General features: G+C 47.0%; 2 protein-coding genes across 6 annotated transcripts in view; both read right to left on the bottom strand.

The window, feature by feature from the left end:
* Positions 1 to 7,362, bottom strand: part of Otud5 (OTU deubiquitinase 5) — a 32,872-nt gene extending 25,510 nt beyond the window's left edge. For 3 of the 5 annotated variants that reach the window (XM_029473236.2, XM_029473235.2, XM_029473234.2), the window contains exons 1-2: positions 6,736 to 7,362; positions 6,494 to 6,606 (exon numbers count right to left, since the gene is read on the bottom strand). In XM_029473236.2, the coding sequence (XP_029329096.1) occupies positions 6,494 to 6,606; positions 6,736 to 7,087 (465 nt within the window). In that variant the 5' untranslated portion in view covers positions 7,088 to 7,362. Of the gene's footprint in view, positions 1 to 6,493 lie in introns of all 5 variants that reach the window. The other 2 variants (XM_021153498.3, XM_021153497.3) reach the window with 1 other exon arrangement.
* Positions 7,363 to 11,100: 3,738 nt separating this feature from the next.
* Positions 11,101 to 26,051, bottom strand: Kcnd1 (potassium voltage-gated channel subfamily D member 1). The gene is made up of 6 exons (XM_021153822.2): positions 24,767 to 26,051; positions 18,429 to 18,591; positions 18,248 to 18,331; positions 18,064 to 18,162; positions 17,427 to 17,677; positions 11,101 to 12,905 (listed from the first exon to the last, which is right to left on the bottom strand). The coding sequence occupies exons 1-6, from the start codon at positions 25,885 to 25,887 to the stop codon at positions 12,668 to 12,670; spliced, it is 1,956 nt and encodes a 651-aa protein (XP_021009481.1). The 5' UTR covers positions 25,888 to 26,051; the 3' UTR covers positions 11,101 to 12,667.
* Positions 26,052 to 26,260: the final 209 nt, after the last annotated feature.

Raw genomic sequence — 26,260 nt, forward strand, 5'->3', positions numbered from 1 at the left:
AGCTTGTTGGAACGCAGGTGATGCCATAAAAAGCCCAGGTGTTGGACATGAACTACAGATTCCCTGGTGGGTTTTAGTCTTGCTTTCATCTAATCTCTCTTTGCTAATATCTTCACTCATCTCTTCTGGAATGGGAATGTTTGCTCAGTGCCCTTGTATATTAGATAATGTAACTTGTTTGTTAATTTTACAGAGACTCACAATTAAGTCTCACTATGCAACCTTGGCTGGCCTAGAACTACTTAGATCTACCTGCCTCTACCTCCCAGGTGCTAGTATTAATGGTATACACTACACCTCACCAAGCCTTGAACTTAAGATTTTTGAACAATGTTAGAACTGCTAAGAATTTGGCTACTCTTACAATGAACTAAATGTGTTATCTACCTTGAGATTGCTATCAGATGTGGAGGAACAGGAGTAAAATATTGATATTTAAAGGTAGTAAGGTTTAGGTGTCAAGTTGAGAATGGGTAGATTTGTGATAGTTAACCCTCATTATCAACTCAAATGGATTTGAAATCACCTAAGAAACATACATCTTGGTGGGCTTCTATAGGGAATTTCAAGAGCATTAACCGAGGAGTGAAGGCCCACCCTAAACATGACACCACCCCATGGGCTTGAGGGGTCCTGTGCTTAATAAGGAGAAAAGTAATCCGTGTGCCACCAGCATCCATCTCTCTGCAGCTTCCTGACTGCAGACATGAGCAGCTGCCTTACACTCCTGCCAGCAGCCTTCCTCATTTGAGGCTGGACTGTATCCCCTCCAGCTGTAAGTAACAGTAAACTCTTCTCTTCCTCACGTTGCGTTTGTCACAAGAAAAGTACTACACCTATACAGAGTGAGAAGAGGGGGAAGATTTACAGGAGATTTAATACAGAAAAGGAAACCATACACATGCATCCAGAGAAAGAGGCGGAAACTGAAGTGATGGGGCCATCAGAAACGGAAAAAGTCTAGATTCTTTCCCGGACTTGCTGGAGGATGTTCAGTAAACACCAACACCTTGATTTTGGCCAAGTGAAACCCATTTTGAACTTTTGACCACCAAAACTGAAACAGAATTTATCTGTTATTCTAAGCCAAACAGTCCATGGTTATTTGTCACAACAACCACAGGAAATTAATATATCCCCCCTTGTAGTACTCCTTTGGTGTGAGCTCTAGGGCTTTGTGGCTGTGAGACTATACACAGCAAGGCTTCCATTCTGTGTGATCCACCTCCCTAGAGAGGGTTAGAATTAAAAGGCAGTAGGGGCCCAGAATCCTCCCTCTCTCAGCCTGGGAAGTTGCTGACCCAGCCTGTGGGTAAAAGAACTGCCAATAAAGGGGGAAGGGTACAGGGAAGGATGGCAACAGCATTGGACAGATGTCTTCTCAGAGCCCATGGCCAAGAGGTGTTTAGTATTCTAGGCCTCACAGCCTTGTCCCAGCAAACCTGGAGCCAACACCACCCCCTCACCCAAAACACCCAGGAACACTGGCTCTGCTCCAGGGATAATAAACACAGGCAATCCATCCAATGAGAAACAGGCATACTGCTTCTCTAAGGACCCACACAAGCCTACCAGAATAGAAGAAAGAGAAGAAAGACCCCACCCCCCCAAAAAAAAACATTTCTGGGCCACCAGAGGATTAAAAAAACCCAAGATTCTATTACTTGGCAATAAAAACAAAGTATAGGTAAATGCTATGCCATGATGTGCTCTGAACACATGCTATCCAAAAGAGACAAAGTTACAAAGGACAATGTTAGTGTATGATTCTACTTGTTTCAAAATAGTTCAATCCAGACAAATTAAAATTAATAGGTTGCCAGGAGCTGGAAAAGGAGGAAGGAATGGGGGGGCATTAAAAGCTATAAAAGGGTCTATGATATTAAAAACATTATAAAACTGGTGACAGAAGTACAATTCTATGGCTGTTTTGAAAGCCACTGAATTGTACACTTTTTATTTTGGTTATTTTAGACAGGGTCTGAACACCATAGCTCAGGCTGGCCTCAAACTCTTGGCAATCCTCTTGCCTCAACCTCCCAAATGATGGGATCATACTCATGAGCCTTCACACCTGAAAATTGAGCGCCCTAGTTTCAGCACAGTAAACAAACACAAAACCACCAAAGAACTTATAAACACTCCCAAGAAGTACAAACATCACATTACATCTTCTAAAAGATAACATTCTAGGTGGTCTGTGGTGGTGCAGGCCTTTAATTCCAGCATTGAGGAGGAAGAGGCAGCCAGTTCTCTGAGTTCAAAGGCCAGTCTGGTCTACAGAGTAAATTCAAGGACCACCAGGACCATTACATAGAGAAACTCTGAGCCATCCCCAGAGCCAAGGGGTCCCACATAAAATCCAATAAAGGTCGAGAAGAGTGTAAAACAGAACATTAAAGATGAGATTACACCTTTCTTCACTGCAATGAGTCCAACCACTGTCCTCACAACTACCCATTTAATAGGTAGAAAAAACAAGACCCAAGTAGTGTGAGGTATGGTGGCACACAGCTTTAACCCTGGAACTCAACAGTCAGAGAGAGGCAGGTCAGACCTCTGAGTTCTGAAGCCAGTCTGGTCTACAGAGTAAGTTCCAGGACAGCCAGAGCTACAGAGGAAACCCTGTCTGGAAAAATAAGCAAACCCCCAAAACAAAAGACCTGGAAAAGGGAACTACCCAAAGACCACACAAAAGTTTAGTATAGAAAAACACACCTTTAATCACAGCACTCGGGAGGCAGAGGCAGAACTCGAATTTCTGAGTTCGAGGCCAGCCTGGTCTACAAAGTGAGTTCCAGGACAGCCAGAGCTACACAGAGAAACCCTGTGTCAAAAATACAAAAACAGACAAACAAACAAACAAACAAAGCACTCAAATGCAGCCAACCACCCAATTCCAGATGGGCAGGCTTCTAGATGCCAAGAGATGAGTATCATGGGTGGACAAAGCCTCCTGAGGAGAAAAGATTATCCTGGGGCCAATTGCTCATCCTGAGTGAAAAGAACTAGCCAAGGTGGACAAGGCTAGATGTTTACACTCTAGTAACCCTCATGAATTTTTGCCCTAAATGAAAGTTCTACAATCTTAAAACAGCTCAACAGTTAACACTGGAGTTTGAACTCCAGCCTGTCCAGCTCCAAATCCCAAATTCTTTCCACATGTAACTGTGGAACTTGACAGCCGGCTACAACACTGCCACACATCATCCTTAACCCTTATACAAAAAAGGCTTTGACCTGCCCAGCAAACTTCTATGACTGGAAAAGCAGCAAAGTGGAAAGAGAAGGAACCCAGCTCCTCTTCAAAAGATACCCACTATTCACTATCAAGTGCAGGAATAGGGGGCTTTGAAATCCCTTAAAGCCAAAGCTGACTGACAACACACCAACACATTAGTGAAAGTAAATCAGGTGCAGAGAACAGAAGCTGTACTAGTTCAGTCTGCAAAACGTGGCGGACTGAGAGGTAGAACCAGACACATTGACTGTACTGCTAAACCTAGCATTTTCCACTATCTCAGCATGTTTGTCCTTTACTCCAAGATCTCTGAGTTCTCCTGGCTTAGGATGCTTATAAGCCATTGTTTTCAGTGGCTAGGCTCTGACAAAAGGGACCCTATGACATCATTTCCCCAGGACTCCAACCCAAGGTACCCGGAGAATCCTAAAGGAAACAGGAGTACATATTCGTAGAACTGGAACCAGATTTACCATTCAGACTAATCCCCTCTGTCAGTACTGAAACAGCCTCTATGTTATAAGCATCTGCAACAGCTGTGAACCAAGATTGGAGTAGCAGGACCAATACCCCTTCTTCTCATCCTCAAGAGGCTCAAAGCGGGACCAAGTGAGTCAGGGAGACTAGGAGTAGCTCCTCCTTCCCTTTGTGCCCATAGAACAGAAAGCCTCTCCCATCACAGGGAAGAGCAGGTTTCATGAGTCTGTCAGTTCTTATTTCCAAGTTCTTATGAAGATAAATATAAGGGCGGAACTGCAAGGGGTATAAGAATGTGGCCTTTTGCATCTCCACCAACAGCATGCCTTCTCTTTCCCCGGGATAAGGGATGCATACCTCTGTAAGGGGTAAAGAGACTTTACAAAAAGCAGGGATTCGTAACTCCTGCACCCAGTCAGGCAGTGGTTGTGCGCACACCTATAATCCCAGCACTTAGGTAGCCAAGTTCAAGGCCAGCCTGGTCTACAGAGCAAGTTCCAGAAAAGTACTACACAGAGAAATCTTGTCTTGAAGAAAAACAAACAAACAACTCCTGGAAGCCAGGCAGTGGTGGCACACACTTTAATTCCAGCACTCAGGAGGCAGAGGCAAGCGAATTTCTGAGTTCGAGGCCAGCCTGGTTGGTCTACAGAGTGAGTTCCAGGACAGCCAGGGCTACACAGAGAAACCCTGTCTCAAAACAACAACAACAACAACAACAAAACCTCCTGGACCTGACATCTCTGAGTCTAGATGATTGTTCCGCCAGAAATGACAGGAAAAGAACAAGAACCGTGGATGTGAGACCACACTCTGACCCCTGTAAAACAAATTTTTCAACCAAAAGGAAATGGAATGTAAGAGAAATTTCCAGAAGTGAGAAACAATGAAAATAGGGTCAGAACCTCTACCAGTTCAAGGGATGCCTCAGGCTTCTGGTCCCAAGACCTGACAGCCTTCTTGGCTCTGACCTGAGGGTAAGAAGAAACCAGAACACCCAGGTGCTCTGTCCAAAGAAGGAAGCCTCTGGCCATATTGAAGATGATTTCATGTCCTCTCCCTGGTGAGAAAGAATCACCTGGTGTGGTGGGAGGAGAGCTGCATGCCTAAGCAAGGACTCAGGTCTCAGTCCCCAAGGCAAAGGAATCTCTTGTCCCTGAGGAAGATGGAAAGAGGCCTAAAACTAATTTCCTCAAAATTGTATCATTCCCAGGTCTCCCAGGTTCAAATAAACCCCAAAAGAGACTTATGTTCCTAAAGCCTCCTATGAAGAGGATACTTAAGTTGTCTTAGGTGACAGCCCCAAAAGATTCAGGCCTCAGATCCTAAGGTGTAGACCAATCCCTCACACAACTGATGTGATGTTGAGAATTTCCTCATTCCTCAGGAAACCTATAATCATGCCCCACCCAGTACTGGTGGGAAATGTCATACTGTGTGTGAAGAGCATCTCAAGGTCCAGGAGGAAGAACTTCAGGCATTACCTCTACAAACAGTCTTCAGTGGCACGGATGGGATTCCTGTTCCTAAAGAAAGCCTTATATGTCCTTCACAGAACAGAGTCTCAGGCCCTTGAAGGCAGATTTAGAGGGAGACATCTGACATGGCCTCCAAACTGCACATGTCCTGAGGCTGGAGTTTCTGAGGCAGGGATTAGACAGGATGCATAGTTTCCAGGCCAGACTCTAGACCCCATCCGCAAAGTCAATAGGTGAGAGTTCTCCACATGAGATGGAGCGCTTCCTGAGAGAGACTCTCAAGTTTTCTTTTCCAAGGAACTTAATCTGGGTTTAGTGACTTGAGAGCTCTTTCCCTGTGAGATTAACAGCTCAGCCCCTTGGGTATCAGAGAATTCCAGATGCACAGAAAGAGAGAACTGAGATGTTGAATCCCTGAAGTAAATTTCAATAGGTACGACATATATATATCTCCTTAGGGAAATATATGAAACCCCCCCCCACACACACACACAAGAGCATAGACACCAGCCCATGACTGAAAGTGTGTCCTGAAGAAGCCCTCTTGCCTGGAACATCTGTAATTAAACCCCAGGCCATAAGCAAAGAGGTCTTTACGTCAACACCGACTGTGAGCCACAGTTCTGCTTCTAGGTTCTGGTTTTGGCCTTTGTCCCTAAGCCGTTGAGAATTTTATCTTCCAGAAAGACATTTCACAACACTGGAGGGATACTTTGGAAATCACTATCTAAAAGGTGTGTGTGGGTATACTCTAAACCTTCAATTCTACAAGGAAGTCTAGGTCCCCAAATACAGGCTTAGGATTCCTGAGGAGGCCACATGGCTGGTGAGCAGACTCAGCAAAAGAGAGAGGTCCTTCCTACATCAAGGGTTTACGTTTCTTGGGTATGCTTAGACTATATCTCTGAGGACACCACCTTATTTGAGTTCTTGGGGGAGGGAATCTCACACTTGTCCTAAAGGAAAAAGTTACTGAACCAAAGTCCCTTAGAGAGGCCTGAGAGCTTCCTCTAAGGAAGGACTCCATCGTATCTGCGACTCCTGGGGAATTCCCAATGCCAGTCACTTAGAGGAGATCTCAGAACTGCAAAAGAGTACTTTAGCTTACTTAACTTAGAGCCCCTACCACCAAGTCCTCGGGGGAAGCCATGCCTCCACCACCAGGAAAGAATGTCAAGCCCAGCATCAAGACCTGGGTTTCTTGGACCGGTCTCAAACATTTTCTTGCGCTCCTTCTCAGTCTGGTAGACTCACTCGCTGTTTCTGCCCAAACAGCCCCTCACCTTCCAGCCCTTACCTGTTCTACAGTGGCGGGATCCATGGCCTCGATTCGCGCTGCGGCAGCTTCATACTCGTCTTCACTGTTGTAGCCCGCTCCGACCTCTTCACGTTCCGGACTGGCCCCGCCAACTGCGCCAACGCCGGGAGCTTGACGCCGCCGCTTGCTGTGCCCGGGCCCCGAGCAGCAGCCGCCCACGCCCACGGCACCACCCACGCCCACCACCACCCCTGCCGCGCCCACCCCCGCAGTTGTCGCACCAAGAGCGTCACCAGGACCGCCGCCGGGGCCACCGGGGCCCCCACAAGGAGGTGGAGAAGCCTGCTGTGGCCGAGGGCCCGCGACTGCGCCAGGCGGCACGGCCAGTGCCCAACGATGAAGAGCACCAGGCGGCCCCGGGAGCGGGCCCTGAGGTGGCGGCGAAGCCCGCGGACGGGCCCCCACGACGCCGGAGTCACGGTCGCGCTCTCCTCCGCCCACGCCCGTGCCGCCGCCACCCACGCCTACACCCGCACCGCGCCGAGGCGCCGGGGGCAGCGGCCCGGGCGGCGGCGGTTCGTTGGCCGGGTCGGCGTCGGGAGGTGGCGGCTTCTTTTTGGGGAGAATAGTCATGGCGGCACCGCCAAGTACCCCACAGCAAAGCAAACGCGGAGAACGCCGGGAGAGAACCCGGATGAGGGGGCTACGGTTGTGCGCGAGGCACGACGGGAACAGCAAGGCCTGGATAAAGAGATCAGGACACCGGTTCGAGGACCGCAGACGGGACGCGGGTCACGCCCAGGAGGAGATCCCGGATGTGAAGTCCAGTGGGACGGTACAGAGACGGATTGGTCCCAGCCTTGTCTCCCTCCAAGGCCGGCCGAGCTCCCTGCTACCTGGTTCCGGGATTCGGCTTCAGAGGAAACACAACCAAAACAAGCACCGCTTCGCCCCGCCCCCTCCGTAGGTTCCTCAACTACCGGGTGGGGCTTCCTGGTTGTGCGCATGCACAACAGGACGCAGCCCCGCCCCCTGCACGGAAGTACGTGGGCAAAAGGCTCGCCCGCCGCGACGACTGCAGACACCAGCCAATAGAAGAGGCGCGTAAAGCCTTGACGACACCCACTGGCCAATCCGGGTTGAGCGCTCGCTCTCAAGTCCTCCGCCTCGGATTTCAAAGTCGGCAGCCTTCTTCCCAGCTTCTCCTTTCGGCTCCCAGACTATGCTTTACTTTCCGCGAGGTTTAAGCTCAGAGGCGTCGGCACTGTGCATAAACAGCGGTCTGTCTTATTATGCACAGTAAGACTCGACTCTCCAAGGATTCCATCTGGACCTCAGTTACACTCACTGGAAAACATCAACATTCCCAGAGCACAGCGTCCCCTCTGGCGTCACTTCCCGTTCCTCCCATCCGCCAACCCGAGAGGGTGGACCCTACTTCACCCTGGCAACAGTCGTAATCTTGCGGTGATTAGTTCCACGAAGCTGTCCATCACTTCAGATGGGCCAACCGATAGACAGACGTGCACCGTACTGATAGTTAGTGTTTGGCGGAAAAACACGCCTTCTCTGTCACCTCCGCCCTCTTACCCTCACGTTCACCTCTAGCGTCTGTCTATTGCGCAGGCTCGGTACAGGCTTTACACCCCCTACCACCAAAAACAAAAACAAAAAAACCCAAAAAACAAAACTTAAGTTTACTCAGGAAAAGAGAATATTTACGAACCAAGACTGTTAGCAGCTAGTGTCACCGGGTGGTGTTGGCAAATTCCTTGATATTGAGCAGCTAAAACGCTAATACTATCTTGGCCCTTAATGTCTGAGTGTTTGGAACAAGTCAGTTAACACCCAATCTAGTCTCTATTTCTACTTCTCTATAGATTGGCGATAACTTTTCATTCTTTTTTATTTGGTTTTTCGAGAAAAGGTTTCTCTGTGTAGCCCTGACTATCCTGGAACTCACTCTGTAGACCAGGCTGGCTTCAACTCAGAGAGATCCTCCTGCCTCTGCCTCCTGAGTGCTGGGATTAAACCACCACCCAGCAGCAATAATTTCTATGTGGTAGAAATGAATGCCAATAAATGGCCTGGTTCTGTGCATTGTACACAGTAAGTGCTATATATAAGTTAGAACCTGTGGTAGTGCAGAAAAATCCTGGACTTTGATTCCTTATAAGGAAAACATAAGTTCTAGGCACACGTGGATCATTATGAACTATTGACTTTGTTCAAATCATTGTCTCTTTTGAGATTACCTAACAAAAGTGCAATATCAAAACTAGTGTTATCATGGCTCTGGAGGCTCAGGCAGTAGGAGCAAGAGCTTAAAGCCAGGGGCTGGAGAAACGGCTCAGTAGTTAAGAGTAGTTAAGTGTAAGATGGCTCAGTAGTTAATCTCTTCCTGAGGACTCATGTTCAACTTCCAGCACCCACATGTGAGCTCACAACCATGTATAACTCCCGTCCCAGGGAACTGACACCCTCAACTAGGAATGTAGGATGAAAAATGCATACATGCAAACAAAATATCCATACACAAAATAATTTTAAGAGATTGTGTGTGAGGGAGAGAGAGAGAGAGAGAGAGGAAGGAAGAGGGAGAAGGAGAAGAGGGAAAAGAAGGAGAGAGAGAAGGAGAGGGTGTTAGTTCAAGGGTAGCCAGGACTACATGTTGGGACTGTCTCCAACAAAAGATATTCTGGGGAAAACAGAAAGACCACCTAACCTCCTCCCTTCAGATGAAAGGCATCAGTAATACATGGGTAAATATGGGTCCTAGTAATATTTTCTGTTCCTGAGACTTCACAATAGGAGGAGACTCCTATCTACGGGACTTCTTCCTTTTTTTTTTTTTTTTTTTTTTTTTTTTTGGTTTTTTCGAGACAGGGTTTCTCTGTGTAGCCCTGGCTGTCCTGGCACTCACTTTGTAGACCAGGCTGGCCTCGAACTCAGAAATCCGCCTGCCTCTGCCTCCCGAGTGCTGGGATTAAAGGCGTGCGCCACCACGCCCGGCTCTCTACGGGACTTCTATGGTCAGGGATTTCTGCCAAATACCTATAAACATTACCCTGAATCGTCTAATGGTTGTCTCCAGACCCATATTTCCCATTCCCTACTGGCTATCTGCTCAGCATCTAAAAATGAACTCCTACTATTCATGACTAGCCTTCATCCCATACTTAACTATGTACCTGGCACTGTAAGAATTTCCTCCAACAGCAAAAGGCACCCTTAGCCAGTCATTGCCCAGCCCAGAAACCTAAGAGTCTAATTTTACTGTTTCTGCTTCTCCAGCTCTCACCTTTGCCTTGGAAATTCCAAGTCCCACCCATCCCATGTCTGGAATTTCACACCTCTCCAATTCCACTGCTACCAACCTAGCCATCATCCCCCACCAAATGGACTACCACAAAAACCCTTGACTGATCTTTCTTCCTCTAAGACTTTTTCTCAATAGCTTATTCCCCATGGGCAAAATTATCCTTCTGAAATGCAAACACAATGCCTGGCCTGTTTCTTCAGTGGTCTCCCCTTCTATCTCGGACAAAGTCCCAAATCCATCTCCTAGTTTCAAAAGCCTTTTGCAATCTATACTATCTACTTTCCTCTTCAGCCTCGTACTCACTCCCCTTCCAGCTAGTTTCAACTCCTTTCAGTTCCCTGAAGGCTTTACGCTCACGCTCACGCTCACTCTCTGATCATTGGATACACTGTGCCCTCCACCCACATCTTTTAGTCTTCCATCTCTTGCTTGACTAACTCCACCTCCTTCCTTGAAGGCTGGCCAGTTAAGGTTACCTGGCTGTCTATGTGTTTTTTGTTTTGTTTTGTTTTTTATATATCTAATTTTTCTTAATTAGGTATTTTCCTCATTTACATTTCAAATGCTATCCAAAAGTCCCCCATTACCCCCCTCCCCGTGTTTTTTGTTGTTGTTTTGGTTTGATTTGGTTTTGGTTTTTTTGGTTTTTCAAGACAGGGTTTCTCTGACTGTCCTGGAACTCACTTTGTAGTCCAGGCTGGCCTTGAACTCAGAAATCCGCCTGCCTCTGCCTCCCGAGTGCTGGAATTAAAGGCGTGCGCCACCACGCCCGGCTTTCTACATGTTTCTATAACCTATCAATCTCACTTGTACCACACTGTATTGTGATTGTCTGCCTGCCTGCCATGTTTATCTATGATCTAATGATGCTATTGTGCCCATCAGTGTACCTTACTACTAGTACATGATGGGCTGTTAAGAAATACTTGGTGAGGGCTGGAGAGATGGCTCAGCAGTTAAGAGCACTGACTGTTCTTTTGAAGGTCCTGAGTTTAATTTCCCAGCAATTGGTGGCTCACAACCATCTATTATAATGAGATCTGGTGCCCTCTTCTGGTGTGTCTGAAGTCAGCTACAGTGTACTTATGTATAATAAATAAATAAATAAGCTTGGTGAATAAAGAAATTACTGTTTCTATTTCACATTAGCAACGTGGCACAAAGAGTGAGTCTCTCACAAAGGACTAAAATGTGTCAATCTGAATCTAAGGTTGGTCTCCACAGGGCTCTACACAACTCAGTCACATACTAGCCTGGTGTAGCTGGTATCCAGAAGAGAACAGCAGAGGCACTATCCATGAGGAAGGGGGATTATTACCAAACTCAGAAAAAAAATTTATAGGTTTTTTGCTATCAGGAAGCATGGGCTTAAGTTGCTCCTCAAAGTAAGTCCACGTTGCTCTAAATCTTGGCTTCTCCTTGGCAATGAAGGATCTGGAGCAGATTAGTATCTAAGGTCCATCAGTCCTAGGACCCTCGGCTTGCTTCACTGCCTACAGAGACAAACTCTGCAAAGCACCCTTTTTCATTTCTCCATAATCCACGTCTTCGAAAATAGAGCACTAGCCACCCATCTACCCACACCAGTCCCTTCACTGTTGAATTTCTCTTTGACTGAAAGAAATTGAGACCATAGTGTCCTTAACCCCTCAGCCAAACCCAGCCCTCAAAGTCAATCCACAGAGTCAGTAGATGCTCAGTCCACATCTCTCCTCTTAGGTTTTATTGACTGATGAAAACTTCATCTTTGTCAGCTGCCAGCTTCAGAGGGACAGAGCTGGAGACAGGGAACCTGAGATGACGTGAGATTCAGTCGAGAGCATAGATCCAGAAGGTGACCCAAGAGGGAGGAGAAGACAGTGTGCAAAGGAGTTACAGCAGAGAAGGAGGCGATATCTTCTATCTCTCCCAGGGGTCAGGAACAGTTCAGTCCTCTGCCCACACTACTTCTGGACTTCTGCCCAAGAATATGAAACCAGCCCATGATCTCACCGCCCAGCCCAGCTCTTGCTGGATGTTAGTCTCTTATCTCAGCAGGTCCAGACTCCAGACCAACCCAAGAAGAAAGCACATCAGAGAAGAGAGTAGTTAGATGTGGCCCATCTGATCAGAGCAGATGTATATGCTGCAGCAAATTGGTCCAAGGCTTTGCATATTGGTATGGCAGCAGCTGCTATTGCTAGAGTTTGCTGGAGGCCCAGCAGAAGACAGGTGGCGGGAACTCACTTCCAGCAGCTAGCCAGGGAAAAGGGGTGGTTAGTGTTTGTGCTATCTCTGTGTTGGGAGAAGCAGCCTGACCCCCCTCAGCCAAAGCGTGAGGGTAGCAGGTCACTACAGAGGCCACAGCCCATTAAGCCAGCCCAGGGTTGCATTCCAAGCTTCCAAATCCGGGAAATGCTGGGCCTGTTGAAGGGCAAAACCTTGCCCCCTCAAGGCTAAATTGGAGATGAGGGTTCTCTTCCCTGAACTCCCAAACTTGCACAACACAACCAAAGAGAAGAGGAACTCTTAACTCTTGTCAGACCAGACAGACCTCAAATGTTAGACTATAGAAAGCTTTAACCTGCCTCTGAGGGCCCAAGGGAAGAGGCATGCAAGAGGCCAACTAGGAGAGAGAGGCCAGTCCCAGCATGCTGGGGCAAGGAGGCCAGGGACCCATGGAGTCCCATGCTTCAAGCTCCCACTAGAAAAACTGTCTGGACTGAGGGAAGTTCCTCATTCCCTACCTATGTTCCCACCAGATGGGCCATTCCATGAAACTCCATTGCATAGTTCTTGTCAGGGGGCACAGGGAGTTCCCAGGTCTGCCCCTCTTTGCCTCCCCCAAAATATGGCTTTGGAAAGGAGTTCCCAAGAATAAAGAAGGCCCTCTGAATGGGCAGGCCCATTCCTCACAGGGAAGAGATCTTGACAGTCTCAGGGAGGAGGCAAGGAGTACCCAAGCTGGAGTTCCTGAGAGTGGTGTTGGGTGTGCCACCACTGCCGCCACCACCAGTAGGGGAGGAAGGTTGACTTTCATCTGGCGTGTTGGCAGGGGGGGTGGGGATACTGATGATGGCGGCCACGAAGTCCCGGCTGTCACAGTTCAGGTCAAGGCTGTCGTGGGGCTTGGCATTGAGGCTTGAGCGGCTGTGAACAGGGGTGGGGAAGATGGCATTCTCTTTAAAAGTCATCTGGATAATTGCCATACAATCTTCACATTCATTAAGCACCGACTGCGTCCCTTGCACTACAAATTTGTGCTACAAATTCTCCCTGCATCCTCAAGTATGGCAAGGGAGATGAATTCTGAAGCCAGCTGGGCTTAGGTTCAAATCATGATCACCAAATCCCTCTTTTATTTGTAGCATGGAAATAAAAAAAAAAAAAATCCTTACCTCATTAGGTTGTTACAGAGATCAAATGAAATAATAAATGAGACAAAGTGCCTGAACATAGTATGCACACACACACAGTTTTGTGTGATGCTGAAGATTAAATCCAGAGCCTTGTCATGATTGTCTATGTACACATGCAATCCTGGTGCCCAAAGGAGGCACCAGAACCGTGCATCAGATCACCTGAAACTGGAGTTAGGGGTGGTTATAGGTGCGGGGAATTGAACCCAGATCCACTGCAAGAGCAATAAGTACTATTTATTTATTTATGTATTTATTTATTTTGTTTCTTTGAGACAGGGTTTTTCTATATAGCCCTGTGTCAGGGTTTGTATATTCTTGGACCAGGGAGTAGCACCATTTGGAGGTGTGGCCTTGTTGGAATAGGTGTGACCTGGTTGGAGTAGGTATGTCACTGTGGGTGTGGACTTAAGACCCTCACCCTAGTTACCTGGAAGTCAGTCTTCCACCAGCAGCCTTTGGATGGAGATGTAGAACTCTCAGCTCTACCTGCGCCATGCCTGCCTGGATACCTTGATGATAATGGACTGAATCTCTGAACCTGTAAGCTAGCCCCAATTAAATGTTGTTTTTATAAGACTTGCCTTGGTCATGGTGTCTGTTCACAGCAGTAAAACCCTAAATAAGACACCCTGGCTGTCCTGGAGTCAGCTTCATAGACCAGGCTGGCCTTGAACTCACAGAAATCCACCTGCCTCTGCCTCTGCCTCTCAAGTGATGAAAGGCATGTGCCACCACTGCCCTGTCCAGTAAGTATTCTTTTTTTTTTTTTTTTTTTTTTTTGTTTTTCGAGACAGGGTTTCTCTTTATAGCTCTGGCTGTCCTGGAGCTCACTTTGTAGACCAGGCTGGCCTCGAACTCAGAAATCCGCCTGCCTCTGCCTCCCGAGTGCTGGGACTAAAGGCGTGCACCACCACGCCCGGCTTCAGTAAATATTCTTAAGCACAGAGGCATCGCCTCAGTCCCTCTTGTTATCTTTAACAATGCCAAAATTACTGCAAGAGTCTTAGTAAAAGGTAATGGTGGCACACACCAAAAATTCTGGCACTCAAGAGCCTAAGGCAGACAGATCCTGAATTTGAGACCAACTTAGGCTACATAATGAGACTCTGTTTCAAAAACAAACCACTGGGCAGTGGTGGCACACACCTTTAATCCCAGCACTGGGGAGGCAGAGGCAGGTGGATTTCTGAGTTTGAGGCCAGCCTGGTCTACAGAGTGAGTTCCAGGACAGCCAGGGCTACACAGAGAAACCCTGTCTCAAAAAAAAAAAAAAAAAAAAAAAAAAACAACAACAAAAAAAATAAACCAAAAACAAAAAAACAAACCAAACAAACAAAAAGTTTGAAAGTCTACAATAGCCGGGCGGTGGTGGAGCATGCCTTTATTCCCAGCACTCTGAAGCAGAGGAAAACGTATCTTTGAGTTTACGGCCAGTCTAGTCTACAGAGTTCCAGGATAGCCAAGGTTACACATAGAGAAACCCTGTGTGGGGAGGGGGCGACGTGTGGAGAAGGTTGACATTAGGAATAAAACTGAGTCCTCAGCCCCAGTGTGGTGGCGCACGCTTTTAATCCCAGCACTCAGGAGGCAGAGGCAGGCGGATTTCTGAGTTCAAGGCCAGCCTGGTCTACAGAGTGAGTTCCAGGACAGCCAGGGCTACACAGAGAAACCCTGTCTCGAAAAAAAAAAAAACGAAAACAAAAACAAAAAACAAGGACAACAACAAAAGATGTCAGTAAAACTGAGTCCTCACTTCTTCCTGGTTGTCCTCCACTTCCTACTCTGGGCAGAGTTGTTTCCAGGCCTCTTGACCTTTGCATGGGCTAAACACTATCTGGAAAAGCTCTTCCTCTAGTTACACAGATGTATGTATGGCTCGCTCCCTTGCCTCCTTCAGACGTAGACTCAGACAAGCTTTTCTTTTCTTTAAAAGAGATTTTTAAGAATTATTTCATGAAGTGGAAACTTCTAGTTTCTTTGGAAAGTTAGTCAAATGATGGTTGCTGGGACACACAGGTGAAAGAATGCCTTGCTAAAGCAAACATGTCAAAGACTGTTTTCCTGAAGCAGACATGGGTGAAAGGATGTTTGGATATAGCAGACACATGAAAGGACTCTTGATGAAGGAGTACAAATATGACCCTGGACAGTGGGAGAGCAGCACTGAGCCTTGCTTTGGTTTGCTCCACCTTGCTATTCTTTGCTAAAGACACACATGTATTGATTTACCATACATAGCATTGTTGAGCTCAATTTGTGGTAACATCGAGATTGAGAGAAACTGGCCCAAGAACTGCTCCTGAGGTTCCTGTGACAGGTCGCTATTTCTGTGGCCTCACCTTAGGCTGGTTGGCAAGCCTGGTGGTTTCTTCAGTATTGGCCTGTAACTGCTGGTTCATGCCTGGCGTCTGCCTGCCTAGAGAACCGCTCTGCAGCTGCTGAGTCATGTTTGGTGTTTGCTACAGGACTGAACTGCTGCCCAAGAAGACCAAGCTCACCCCCAAAGAGCTATTGCTGAACAGGTCCAGTTCTAACTTTTCTCTTCCCCTACCTCTGCTTGGTTGTGGGCTAGAGGAGAGGCTGAACCCTTATTAAAGAAGGTTGAAGAAATTTTATAGCCCAGCAGTGGTGGCGTACACCTTTAATCCCAGCACTCGGGAGGCAGAGGCAGGCGGATTTCTGAGTTTGAGGCCAGCCTGGTCTACAGAGTGAGTTCCAGGACAGCCAGGGCTACACAGAGAAACCCGTCTCAAAGAAAGAAACAGAGGAAGAAAGAAAGAAAGAAAGAAAGAAAGAAAGAAAGAAAGAAAGAAAGAAAGAAAGAAAGAAAGAGAAAGAGGGAGGGAGAGAGGGGGAGGGAAAGAGAGGGAGGAAGAGAGAAATAAAGGAAAGAGAAAGAAAGAAAAGAAAGAAAGGAAAAGAAAAATAAATTTTATGCCTACAATTTTGTTTTATTTTGTGTGCGTGTTTTGTCTGCATGTATGTAATGTATGTATATATGTGCACCACATGCATGCCTGGAGGTCAGAGGAAGTCATCATATCCTCTGGGACTGGAGGTACAGGTGGGAATCAAACTGGGGTCCTCTTGAAGAGCACCAAGTGCTCTTAGCCACTGAGCCATCTTGCCAACTCCAGAAAAGCTTTTCTTGACCACACTACTAAAACTGCATCTGACTACATATGGTTCAGTGATAGAGTATTCAATATTTATGAACCCCTAGGTTCCATTCCCAGTACTAAAAATATTTATTTTTTGAAACAGGTCTCACTACATAGCTCTGGCTGGCCTGAAATTCACTATGAAGACTACGTTGGCCTTGAACTCACAGGTATCGGGGTGCCTTTGCCTCCTGAGTACTGGGAATAAAGGTTTGTGCCAGGCTGGTGAGATGGCTCAGTGGGTAAGAGCACCCGACTGCTCTTCCGAAGGTCCAGAGTTCAAATCCCAGCAACCACATGGTGGCTCACAACCATCTGTAACGAGATCTGGCGCCCTCTTCTGGAGTGTCTGAAGACAGCTACAGTGTACTTACATATAATAATAAATAAATCTTTAAAAAAAAAAAGTTTGTGCCACTACATCCAACCTGAAAATAATTTATTTTTTTAAAGAAAACAAACAAACAAACAAACAAGTGAGGCTAGAGAAAGGGCTCAGTGGCTGATACTGCTCTTACTGAGGACCTACACTTGGTTCTCAGCCCCCACATCAGCAGCAGCTCACAATCTCCCATAAAGTAGAGCTTTTGGGGATCTGAAGCCTAAGGCTTCCATGGGTGACTGCACTCCCATGCACATACTCACACAGACATACAGAGGTAAAAATACATCTAAACCTAACCTCTGGAGCATCCTCTGTTTAGTATGCTCTGCCTTTGTTCCCGATTTCTTTTTCATCCAGCTACTTACAAATGCCTGACCCAGTATGAGATCTCGACTTGTTGACCAATTGCCTTTTCCTATTAGAATGTAAGTTTCAGGATACAAGGATCCACCCTCTCTCCTAAGCCAGTGTGTGTGTGTGTGTGTGTGTGTGTGTATCTGTGATGGGGCAGGGCAGGGGGGTAAAACTTAAGGCTTCCAGCACACAAAGCAAATGTTCTATTCCTGACTGATATCCCCAGTTCAAATGATTCTCCTGCCATAGCTTCCTGAATGGTTAGGGCTATGCCCTTATTGCTACTCACTAAGTGTCTGAAAGAATGAATGAAGGGCAAATGGTCAAAACAGGTGAGGCAGGAACTTACGTTTGAGGGGCAGGGCTCCTCCGAAGACCTGCTAGTGTGTCTAGCTCCTGCATGCTGCCACGGCTGACAGAGGCAGTAGAGTTGGCAAGGCGGATGGCTCTGCGATTGACCCTTCGAGAGCAGCAGGATGAGAACAGGCTCCCAGGCCCCATTGGTTGGGATGATACTGAGGTACTGCGGCTGGTGCGACCACCCAGTGAGACCGCTCCAAGGGCCTCACTGAAAGTTAGCTCATCTGTGAACTCGTGACACTGTGGGCAGAAGGGAAGCAGGGGATCACAGGGTACCCCATGTCATGGATATTAGCACAACTCCCAGGCCTTTGTTTAGGAAAAGTCACTCTCTCTCCTGCTTCCTTGCCCAACCTAGAAGCCACGTTTTGCTCTCTGTTTTGTTTGAGACAAGGTGCAGCCTATGTAGCCTTGGCTGGCCTGAAATTCACTAGGTAGACCAGGCTGGCCTGGAACTCCTAGAGATAACAGATAATCTGCCTCTGCCACAAGACTTTAACCTCTTAAAGGAAGTATCATTCAATCTCTAGAATTAAGTGCTATGGCTTCCCTCTCAGTGAGGGGAAAAGCTTGGTGTTGGGGAGACTTCTTCCCTCCTGCCAATGCAGCCTCTTGTTTGGCCTCACCGTAGTCTTCTCCAGACAGTGCAGCAGATGGTGATGCTGTTGTTCAAAAGCAGAGCGACTCCTAACGCACAGCATCTGTCCCTCGCCACTGCCACTGTCCTGGAACAGACAGAGCAGAAAACAGGCAATGAACACCTTCCCCTCCTATCCCTGCTCACTGCCCCCAGTAAAGACCCCTCCCTACCTCGAGGCCCCCATTTTGCTTGTACTGCAGGAAGGCATTGGTGGTACCACTCTTTGCCAACCGGATTCTTGCCAGGCGCACTTTCTACAGAGAAGAGACAAAAGGTTAGATAGGTGAGCCATGGAGCGAGACAGGCTTAGGCTGAAAGGAATGTCAGTGCCCAGAAGGGAGATATAGTTACCTGCTGTGCCCGGCGCTTGTCAGCACGCTGGTTCTGGTGGTAGATGCGGCTGAAGTTGGATACAATGACTGGCACAGGCAAGGCAATGACCAAGACACCGCTAAGTGAGCAGATGGACCCAAAAATTTTGCCTGCAATGGTGCTAGGTACCATATCTCCATACCTGGGAAAGATAGAAAGCACGCCAGGGTTAGAAGAGGTGTTTGGTACCCCCGTTCCACCCACCGACTCCTTAAGTGCTCAGCATGCTTTGGCAAGCACGTGGACTTTCTGAACTTTAGCTTTTTTCTCTTTCTGTCTTCCTTTCTAAGGTTTATTGTATGTGCATGTTTGCATACATGTAAATACATGTATCACATGCATGTCAGGTGCCTGAATAGGCCAAAAGAGGGTGTTAGAGTCACTGGAGCTGAACTTAAGGATGGTTGTGAGCCACCATGTAGGTGCTAGAAGGGAAATCTGGGTCCTTTGTAAGAGCAGTAAGTGCTCTTAACCATGAAGCCATCTTTCCAGTCCTAAGTTCTGTTTCTTTCTTTTTAAAGGTTTATTTATTTATTTGTATATGTATAGCCTGGTTGCTCATGGAGGCCAGAAGAGGGTGTCATATCCTCTGGAACTGGGGTTACAGACAGTTGTAACGCACTACGTGCGAGTCCTGGAAATTGAACCCAGGTTCTCTGAAAAAGCAGCAGGAGCTCTTAACCTCTGAGCCAATTTCTCTAGCCCTAGCTTCAATTACACTGAAACATTTGGAGAATTACTGTTTAGGAATTCAAGAGGACCCAAGTTCAAGACCCACGTTAACCAGCTCATGACTATGAGAAACCCCAGCTGCAGAGGACTCAACACCCTCTTTTGGACTCTATGGACACTTCCACACACATGCACATACCCACGTGCTATGCGCATACTTTAAGAAGTAATTTTTTAAAAATCTTCAAAATGAGGAGAATGGCTTCACATTTGGTATACACTTTTCATCCCAGCACTCGGGAGGCAGAGGCAGGTGGATCTCTAAGCTTGAGGCCAGCCTGGTCTACAGTGCAAGTTCCAAGATAGCCAGAGCTACACAGAGAAACCCTGTCTTAAAAACAAAGCAGAGCAAAACAAAGCAGAAGATAAAGTGTGCAGAATGACCTCTCAAGTCCCTTGCAGTAGAGGTCAAATGAGAAACGGGGCTGCTCTCAGTGTCTACATCTGCTGCTCCTACCTAAGCTATGCATTGGGCATCACTGTCAGCTGAAAATCTAATCTTTTTCAAAATCTTTTTCAAAATCTAATACCAAGCAGAAAGGAAAACAAGAAATAAAGACTAGAGAGAGTCCCACCACTACAGGTCACATGAGAAGCTCTGTATTCTCTACACTTTCTAGGAAGGAGCTTTGTTTTTTTGTAAAAAACAAACAAAAAAAAAAACCAACTTTTTTTTTTTTTTGAGAAGGGTCTCTCTGTTTGGTCTTTGCTGTCCTGGAACTCTCTTTGTAGACCAGACTGGCTTTGAACTCACAGAGATCTGCTTGCCAAGATCTCTGTGAACCCACAGAGATCCTGACTCCCAAGTACTGGGACTAAAGGAATGGGGCACCACTGCCAGGCTTTCTCTTGGTAGATCAGGTTGGTCTTGATCTGACTGCCTCTGTCTCCTGCGAGAAAGGACCCTTCCTCCCAGAAGAAGCCTTGGAAAGTGTCCTCCTATGAAAGATAGGGAGCCTCAAAACTACTCTGCCTTCTCCCAGCTGAGCCTCTCTGATGGAGACGAAGCAGAACCAACTGTTTACTGGTTTCTTTCGAAAAGAAGGAAAACAAAGCACAGAGGGGTGCCACAGTTAATTTGCCTAGGAATGTACAACACACTTTCTTTTTCCTAACTACAACACCAATTGGAACTCCATTGAAAAATACAGCCTCTGTAGTCTTCAGCTTCTAGGCTCTTGGCTCTTTCTTAGCCCTGGGAGTTGTAGTGTTGATGCTGCTGTTATGGTTTTGTTGGGACAGGGTCTCATGTAGTCCAGGTAGATCTCAAACTTACTACGCATCTGAGGATGACCTTGAACTTCTGATTCCCTTTCTTCTACCTCCCAAATCCTGGGATTATAGGCACCTGTAATCCTGCTCGATTCCCGTGGTGCTGGAGATCGAACCCAGAGCTTTATGGATGCCAGGCAAGCATTCTTCAGTTGAGCTTTATCTTTATCTCCAGAGCTTTGCATTCATTTGGTCTAAGCATTCAGGAATTGGCTCCAGAGTCTGTAGGACTTGGACAGTTCTAGCTATGTGATAACTCACCTTGGACTAAGTCTCACGAGGCATGAGCACTGACTGTCACAGTTGTTCTAAGGACTATATGTAGCAAAAGGCATCAAGATATCTACTGCCAACTCAACTGGTAGGACTCAAGATTTATTGATTTGATCCAATCATGGACTTCCAACCAAAATTAATCACTATTTCGGAGAAACATTTGTAGTTCTATTGAGGCACTGACTAAATTCATTCATTCTTCAGAGACTGAATAGCAACAGCCTACGTAATTCTAATGATAAAAATTTAGAGGAGAATCCCAACATCTGCTCTGCACAATATTTTTATAAACACTGTAAGGAGGCCGGGGAGATGGCTGTGTATGCAAATCTTCAGGACCCATGTAGAACACTGTATCAGTGGCATGTACCTATAATCCCAGCCCTGGAGGGCAGAGATCAGCATAGCCCTGGAGCTCACTGCTCAGCCAATCTAGCTAAATGGACAAGCTTCTGTCTCAATGAGAGACCCATCTCAAAATATAAAGGTGGCAGAGTGTGCTGGTGCACACCTTTAAGCTGAGCACTTCAGAAGGTAAGACCAGCATGGTCTACATAGCAAGTTCCAGGCCAGTTAGAGTTGCACAGTGAGAGCATGTGTTGTCAAAAAATACAACAGGGCCAACAAGAAGTTCCAGCTGCAAAGACCTTACCTTGCAAGGCAGATGACTTGAATTAAATCCCTGGAGTCCAGGTAAAGGTAGAAGGAGAGAACCAACTCTACGAAGTTGTCCTCTGACCTCCATATGCATGCTATTACATGCACATACTGACACTCATAAACCATACATACATACATACATACAATAATAACAACTTAAAAATACATACAGATTGAATGTACGCATGTTTGCACAAACACACACACACTTGGGTGCACACACATCATGACAGACAGACAGGAAACTGTGAATTGTGGCACAAGCCTAGAATTCCAGCATTTTGGAGATAGAGGCAGGAAAAGGATTCGTAGAAATCTGGTGTACAAATTGAGGTTCTGCCATAAAACCAAACACTATGAGAGCTGGGACAGAGCCTGCGCCACTATGGTGAGACCTTGGGTTTAGTCTCCAATAACAATGGCCCTCCCCCAACAAGAAAAGAGCATCGTGAGATGGCTGGTTCCATTTGCTGCATATCTCTCAACTGTTTCCTCTCCAGGATTGGCAGTAAAAAATTAATACAGATTGATCCAGGTGGGTTCCCTAGGCCTGGAATCCCAAGACTCAGGAAGCAGAGGCACGAGGAGGGTGAGGTCAAGGGCAGCTTGGCCTTCCTTCTTAGGAAGGAAGCATCTACCTCAAGGAAAAGAAAAGTAATGCTAAAAATAGCTTCTGGAAAACATGAAGAATCACAAAGTCTCAGAGGCAATGCTCACACAGCAAACAACTCTAGAAGGTTGACACACTTGACACGAATCCTCAAAATGTAAATAAATAAATAAATGTGATAGGAAGTTGATAGCTGTGTATCCTATGCCAGAAGCATTCAGAGAACTCACACGGTATCACTGCATCCTCTTAAAGCAATCCTTTCCCCCTTTACAAAGAGGAACCTAACACGGTGCCTGATGCCTATAATCCAAGTAGAGTGAGGAGGCTGATGTGGGAAGATTGCTTTTGAGTCTGAGGCCACCTTGGACTAAAAGGCAAGCCTGTACTATATAATGTAACACTGTTTCAAAGAAAAGAGAAGGAAACTGGGACCCCGAGGAAGTGAGAAGAGAAAGAGAGTGACAAAGGTCCTGAAATCTGACCCAGAAATATCAAGGCATGGTCAGCACTGAGAAGAATTAAAAATTTAAATATAACTCCCTACATATTTTTAAAGATAGGGTCATGCAATGTAGCCCAGGTTAGCCTCAAATTGATAGAGATCTGCCTGCCTCTGCCACTGAAATCCTGGGGTTAAAGATATACCACTATACCTCCTGGATTGTCTAATTTTTTATTTTAAGAATGGGTCTTACTGTACAGCCCTAGCAGGCCTAGAACTCGATATGTAAACCAAGCTAGCCTTGAACTCCTAGAGCTCCATCTGCCTTTGCTCCTGGGGATGCTGGGATTATAGCTGTGTTCCACCAACCAAGCTAGATTTTATTTTTATTTATTTATTTATTTATTTATTTATTTATTTATTTATTTTTGGTTTTTTGAGACAGGGTTTCTCTGTGTAGCCCTGGCTGTCCTGGAGCTCACTCTGTAGACCAGGCTGGCCTCGAACTCAGAAATCCACCTGCCTCTGCCTCCTGAGTGCTGGGATTAAAGGCGTGCGCCACCACCGCCCAGCTTTATTTGTTTTTTAAAGATTTATTTATTTATCTATTTTTATGTGCGTACACTGCAGCTGTACAGATGGTTGTGAGCCTTCATGTGGTTGTTGGAAATTGAATATAGGACTTCTGCTGCTCTGGTCAGTCCTGCTCGCTCCGGCCCAAAGATTTATTTATTATACATAAGTACACTGTAGCTGACTTCAGACACACCAGAAGAGGGCATCAGATCTCATTACGGGTGGTTGTGAGCCACCATGTGGTTGCTGGGATTTGAACTCAGGACCTTCCGTAGAACAGTCAGTGCTCTTACCTGCTGAGCCATCTCTCCAGCCCTTATTTATTTATTTATTTATTTATTTATTTATTTATTTTCCGAGACAGGGTTTCTCTGTGTAGCCCTGGCTGTCCTGGAACTCACTTTGTAGACCAGGCTGTCCTCGAACTCAGAAACCCGCCTGCCTCTGCCTCCCAATTGCTGGGATTAAAGGCATGCGCCACCACTGCCCAGCCCTTATTTTAATATTGATTTCTTTCACTTTACATGTGTGAGTGTTTTGCCTGAATGCTCATGTGCTCCCCACATGTATGCAGTGCCTGAGGAGGTCAGAAGAGGGCGCTGGATACTCTGGAACGGGAATGTCAGGTCCTTCTTAGTTGCTATGGGGGCGCTGGGAACCAAACCTGGATCCTCTGCAAGAGCAGCAAGTCGTCTTAACCAGTCAGCCATCTCTCCAGCCCCCTAAATTTTATTTTAAGAGATTTATTTTGCCAGGCATAGAGGCAACATACCTTTAATCCTAGCACTTTGGAGGCAGAGGAGGGCAGATTTCTATGAGTTCAAGGCCAGCCTGGTCTATATAACAAGTCCTAGGCCAGCCAAGGTTGCATAGTGAAATTCTGTCTAAAAAACCTAAAACCTAAAAGATGACGATTTAGTCTTACTATTTTCAATTTTGTATATTATGTATCTGTGTGCAGATATGTGCACTAGCGTGCAGATACCTGAAGGCCAAAACCATCAGATTCTCAGGGACTGGAATTACAGGCAGTTGTGAGCCATCTAACTTGGGTGCTGGGAACCAAATTTGGGTCTTCTGCAGAAGCGGAAGTGAGCCATTCCTCCAATCCCAGCTCTCTGAATTTTTCCAGATTAACAAACTAGAGCTCAAAAGGAGATAAAGGAGCCAACTGTGATAGCAGCTCTGGGAAAGTGGAGTCAGGAGGATAATATGTTTGACCCTAGATTAGACTATATATATCATGACAAACTTGTCTCAAAAAATGAGTGGCAGAAGCTGGGCAGTGGTGGCACACACCTTTAATCCCAGCACTTGGGAGACAGAGACAGGCAGATCTGTGAGTTTGAGGCCAGCCTGTTCTACAGAGTTAGTTCCAGGACAGCTAGGACTACACAGAGAAACTGACTGCTCTTCCAGAGGTCCTGAGTTCAATTCCCAGCAACCACATGGTGGCTCACAACCATCTGTAATGAGATCTGATGCCCTCTTCTGGTGTGTCTGAAAGACAGCTATAGTGTACTCACATTCAGAAAATAATAAATCTTTTTAAAAAATCAACAATAACGAAACAAACTAAAGCAAACAAAAGGAGGGGTGGCAGGCTGAAGCAGCGTATGTGTTTTGCATGGGTGAGGCTCTGGGTATGACGTCCTTCACCATAGAGGCACAGAGTTCATGCTCTAGCCTTCCTAATGTTACAGAGAGGGGATGTTGCCCAGCTCCCAACTCAAGGTCTATACTTACCCAAGTGTGGTCATGGTGACAATGGTATACCAGAAGGCAGCAGGGATGCTTGTGAAGTTGGTCTTGCTCGTGCCCTTCTCAGCATAGAACATAACAGTGGCAAAGATGATGATGGCCATGGTGAGGGAAAAGAGGAGAAAGCCTAGCTCAGAGGCACAGCTCTTGAGGGTGTAGCCCAGAATCCTCAAGCCCTGCGAGTGCCTGGAGAACTTAAAGATTCGGAAGACCCGGAACACACGGAGGGTGACAAAGGCACCAGAGACATCATCATTCTTGGGCACGAACAGCCCAATGTAGTAGGGCAGGATGGCCACCACATCGATAAGGCTCATCACACTCCGCAGGAAGCGACAACGGCTGGGGGCTGCGAAGAGCCGCAGCAGGTACTCCCCTGTGAATATGAGTACACAGGCTGTGTCCATACAGAAAAAGGCTGTAGGGAAGCGGTCACCACACGACTGCTCTTTGGAGGGCCACCGTGGGGTACCACGACATGGGATGGTCTCCACGACGTTTGCAATGACTGACACAGCTATGAAGAAGCCAGTCACATAGTAGAAAACCAGGGCTGCAGTGCTCGTGTGGGGGTTCTCAAAGGCCCTCCAGAGTCGCTGCCGCAGGGAGCTGCCTGCTGGAAGGGCTGGACCTTCCCCGGCCTGCTCAGCCTCCTCATCTTCTGCCAGGCGCTCTGCGTTTTCCTTCTTACGGTCCCTGTACTCTTCAAGACAGCAGTCACCAACCAGCTCTGGGACCAAGCCATAGAAGGCCAGCTCCTCATCAAAGGCCTGGATGCATTCCTGCCTGGGGCAGTGCAACCGGCCAGTGCGATAAAAGTTCAGCACGTGCCGGAACATGTCTGGGTCACGATCAAAGAAGTACTCGCCAGATTCAGCATCATAGAAGAATTCCTTCTCCGAGCTGCCCAGCAATGTGTCTGGGTAGCGATCCAGTGTGTTTTTCCAGGTCTCAAAGCGCCGACCACTCACATTCACCACCAGAACCTCATCCCCTCGGGATGCCTTCACCTCCGGTGCAGGGGGTAGGGGCTGCTGGGCTAAGGGCAGCCAGCCCACTGCTGCAGCCCTTGCAAATGGTAGCCATGTGGCCACACCTGCCGCCATCCTGCAGCTCCCCAGGCCCACGGAGACTTGGGGATGTTGTGTTTAGGAGAATGTGGCTATCGCCAGGATGGTGGAGGCTTGGAGAGACCTTGGGCTACTCAGAAAAGGAAACCAATGTGTGTGTGTGTGTGGGGGGGGGTGGAGAGAGATAGAGAGAGAAAGGAAAGACCAAGAGGAACCAGGAGAAGGAACTAGAGAGGCAGACAGGAACTTAGGGGGATTGGGGGAGCTTTCTAAGGGACTGAGAAGGCTTTGACGAGCCAGAGGTACCAAGAAGAATCCTCAGGTCTAGAAAGTCTGAGATGATTCTAGAGGACTCAACACATTCCTGAGAGTTGTCTGAGGGTGTCCAGAGGGACCAAGAACTAGGTTG

Source organism: Mus caroli, unplaced genomic scaffold (genome assembly GCF_978045245.1).
Source record: "Mus caroli unplaced genomic scaffold, Mus_caroli_1 scaffold_5, whole genome shotgun sequence".
Classification (NCBI taxonomy): domain Eukaryota; kingdom Metazoa; phylum Chordata; class Mammalia; order Rodentia; family Muridae; genus Mus; species Mus caroli.

Excerpts from the sequence above, each read along its gene's own strand:
- Kcnd1 (XM_021153822.2), bottom strand. The coding sequence starts at position 25,887 with ATGGCGGCAGGTGTGGCCACATGGCTACCATTTGCAAGGGCTGCAGCA. Across the intron at positions 18,592-24,766 it reads GTCACCATGACCACACTTGG|GTATGGAGATATGGTACCTA; the intron begins GTAAGTATAGAC and ends TATCTTTCCCAG. Across the intron at positions 18,332-18,428 it reads ACAAGCGCCGGGCACAGCAG|AAAGTGCGCCTGGCAAGAAT; the intron begins GTAACTATATCT and ends TCTTCTCTGTAG.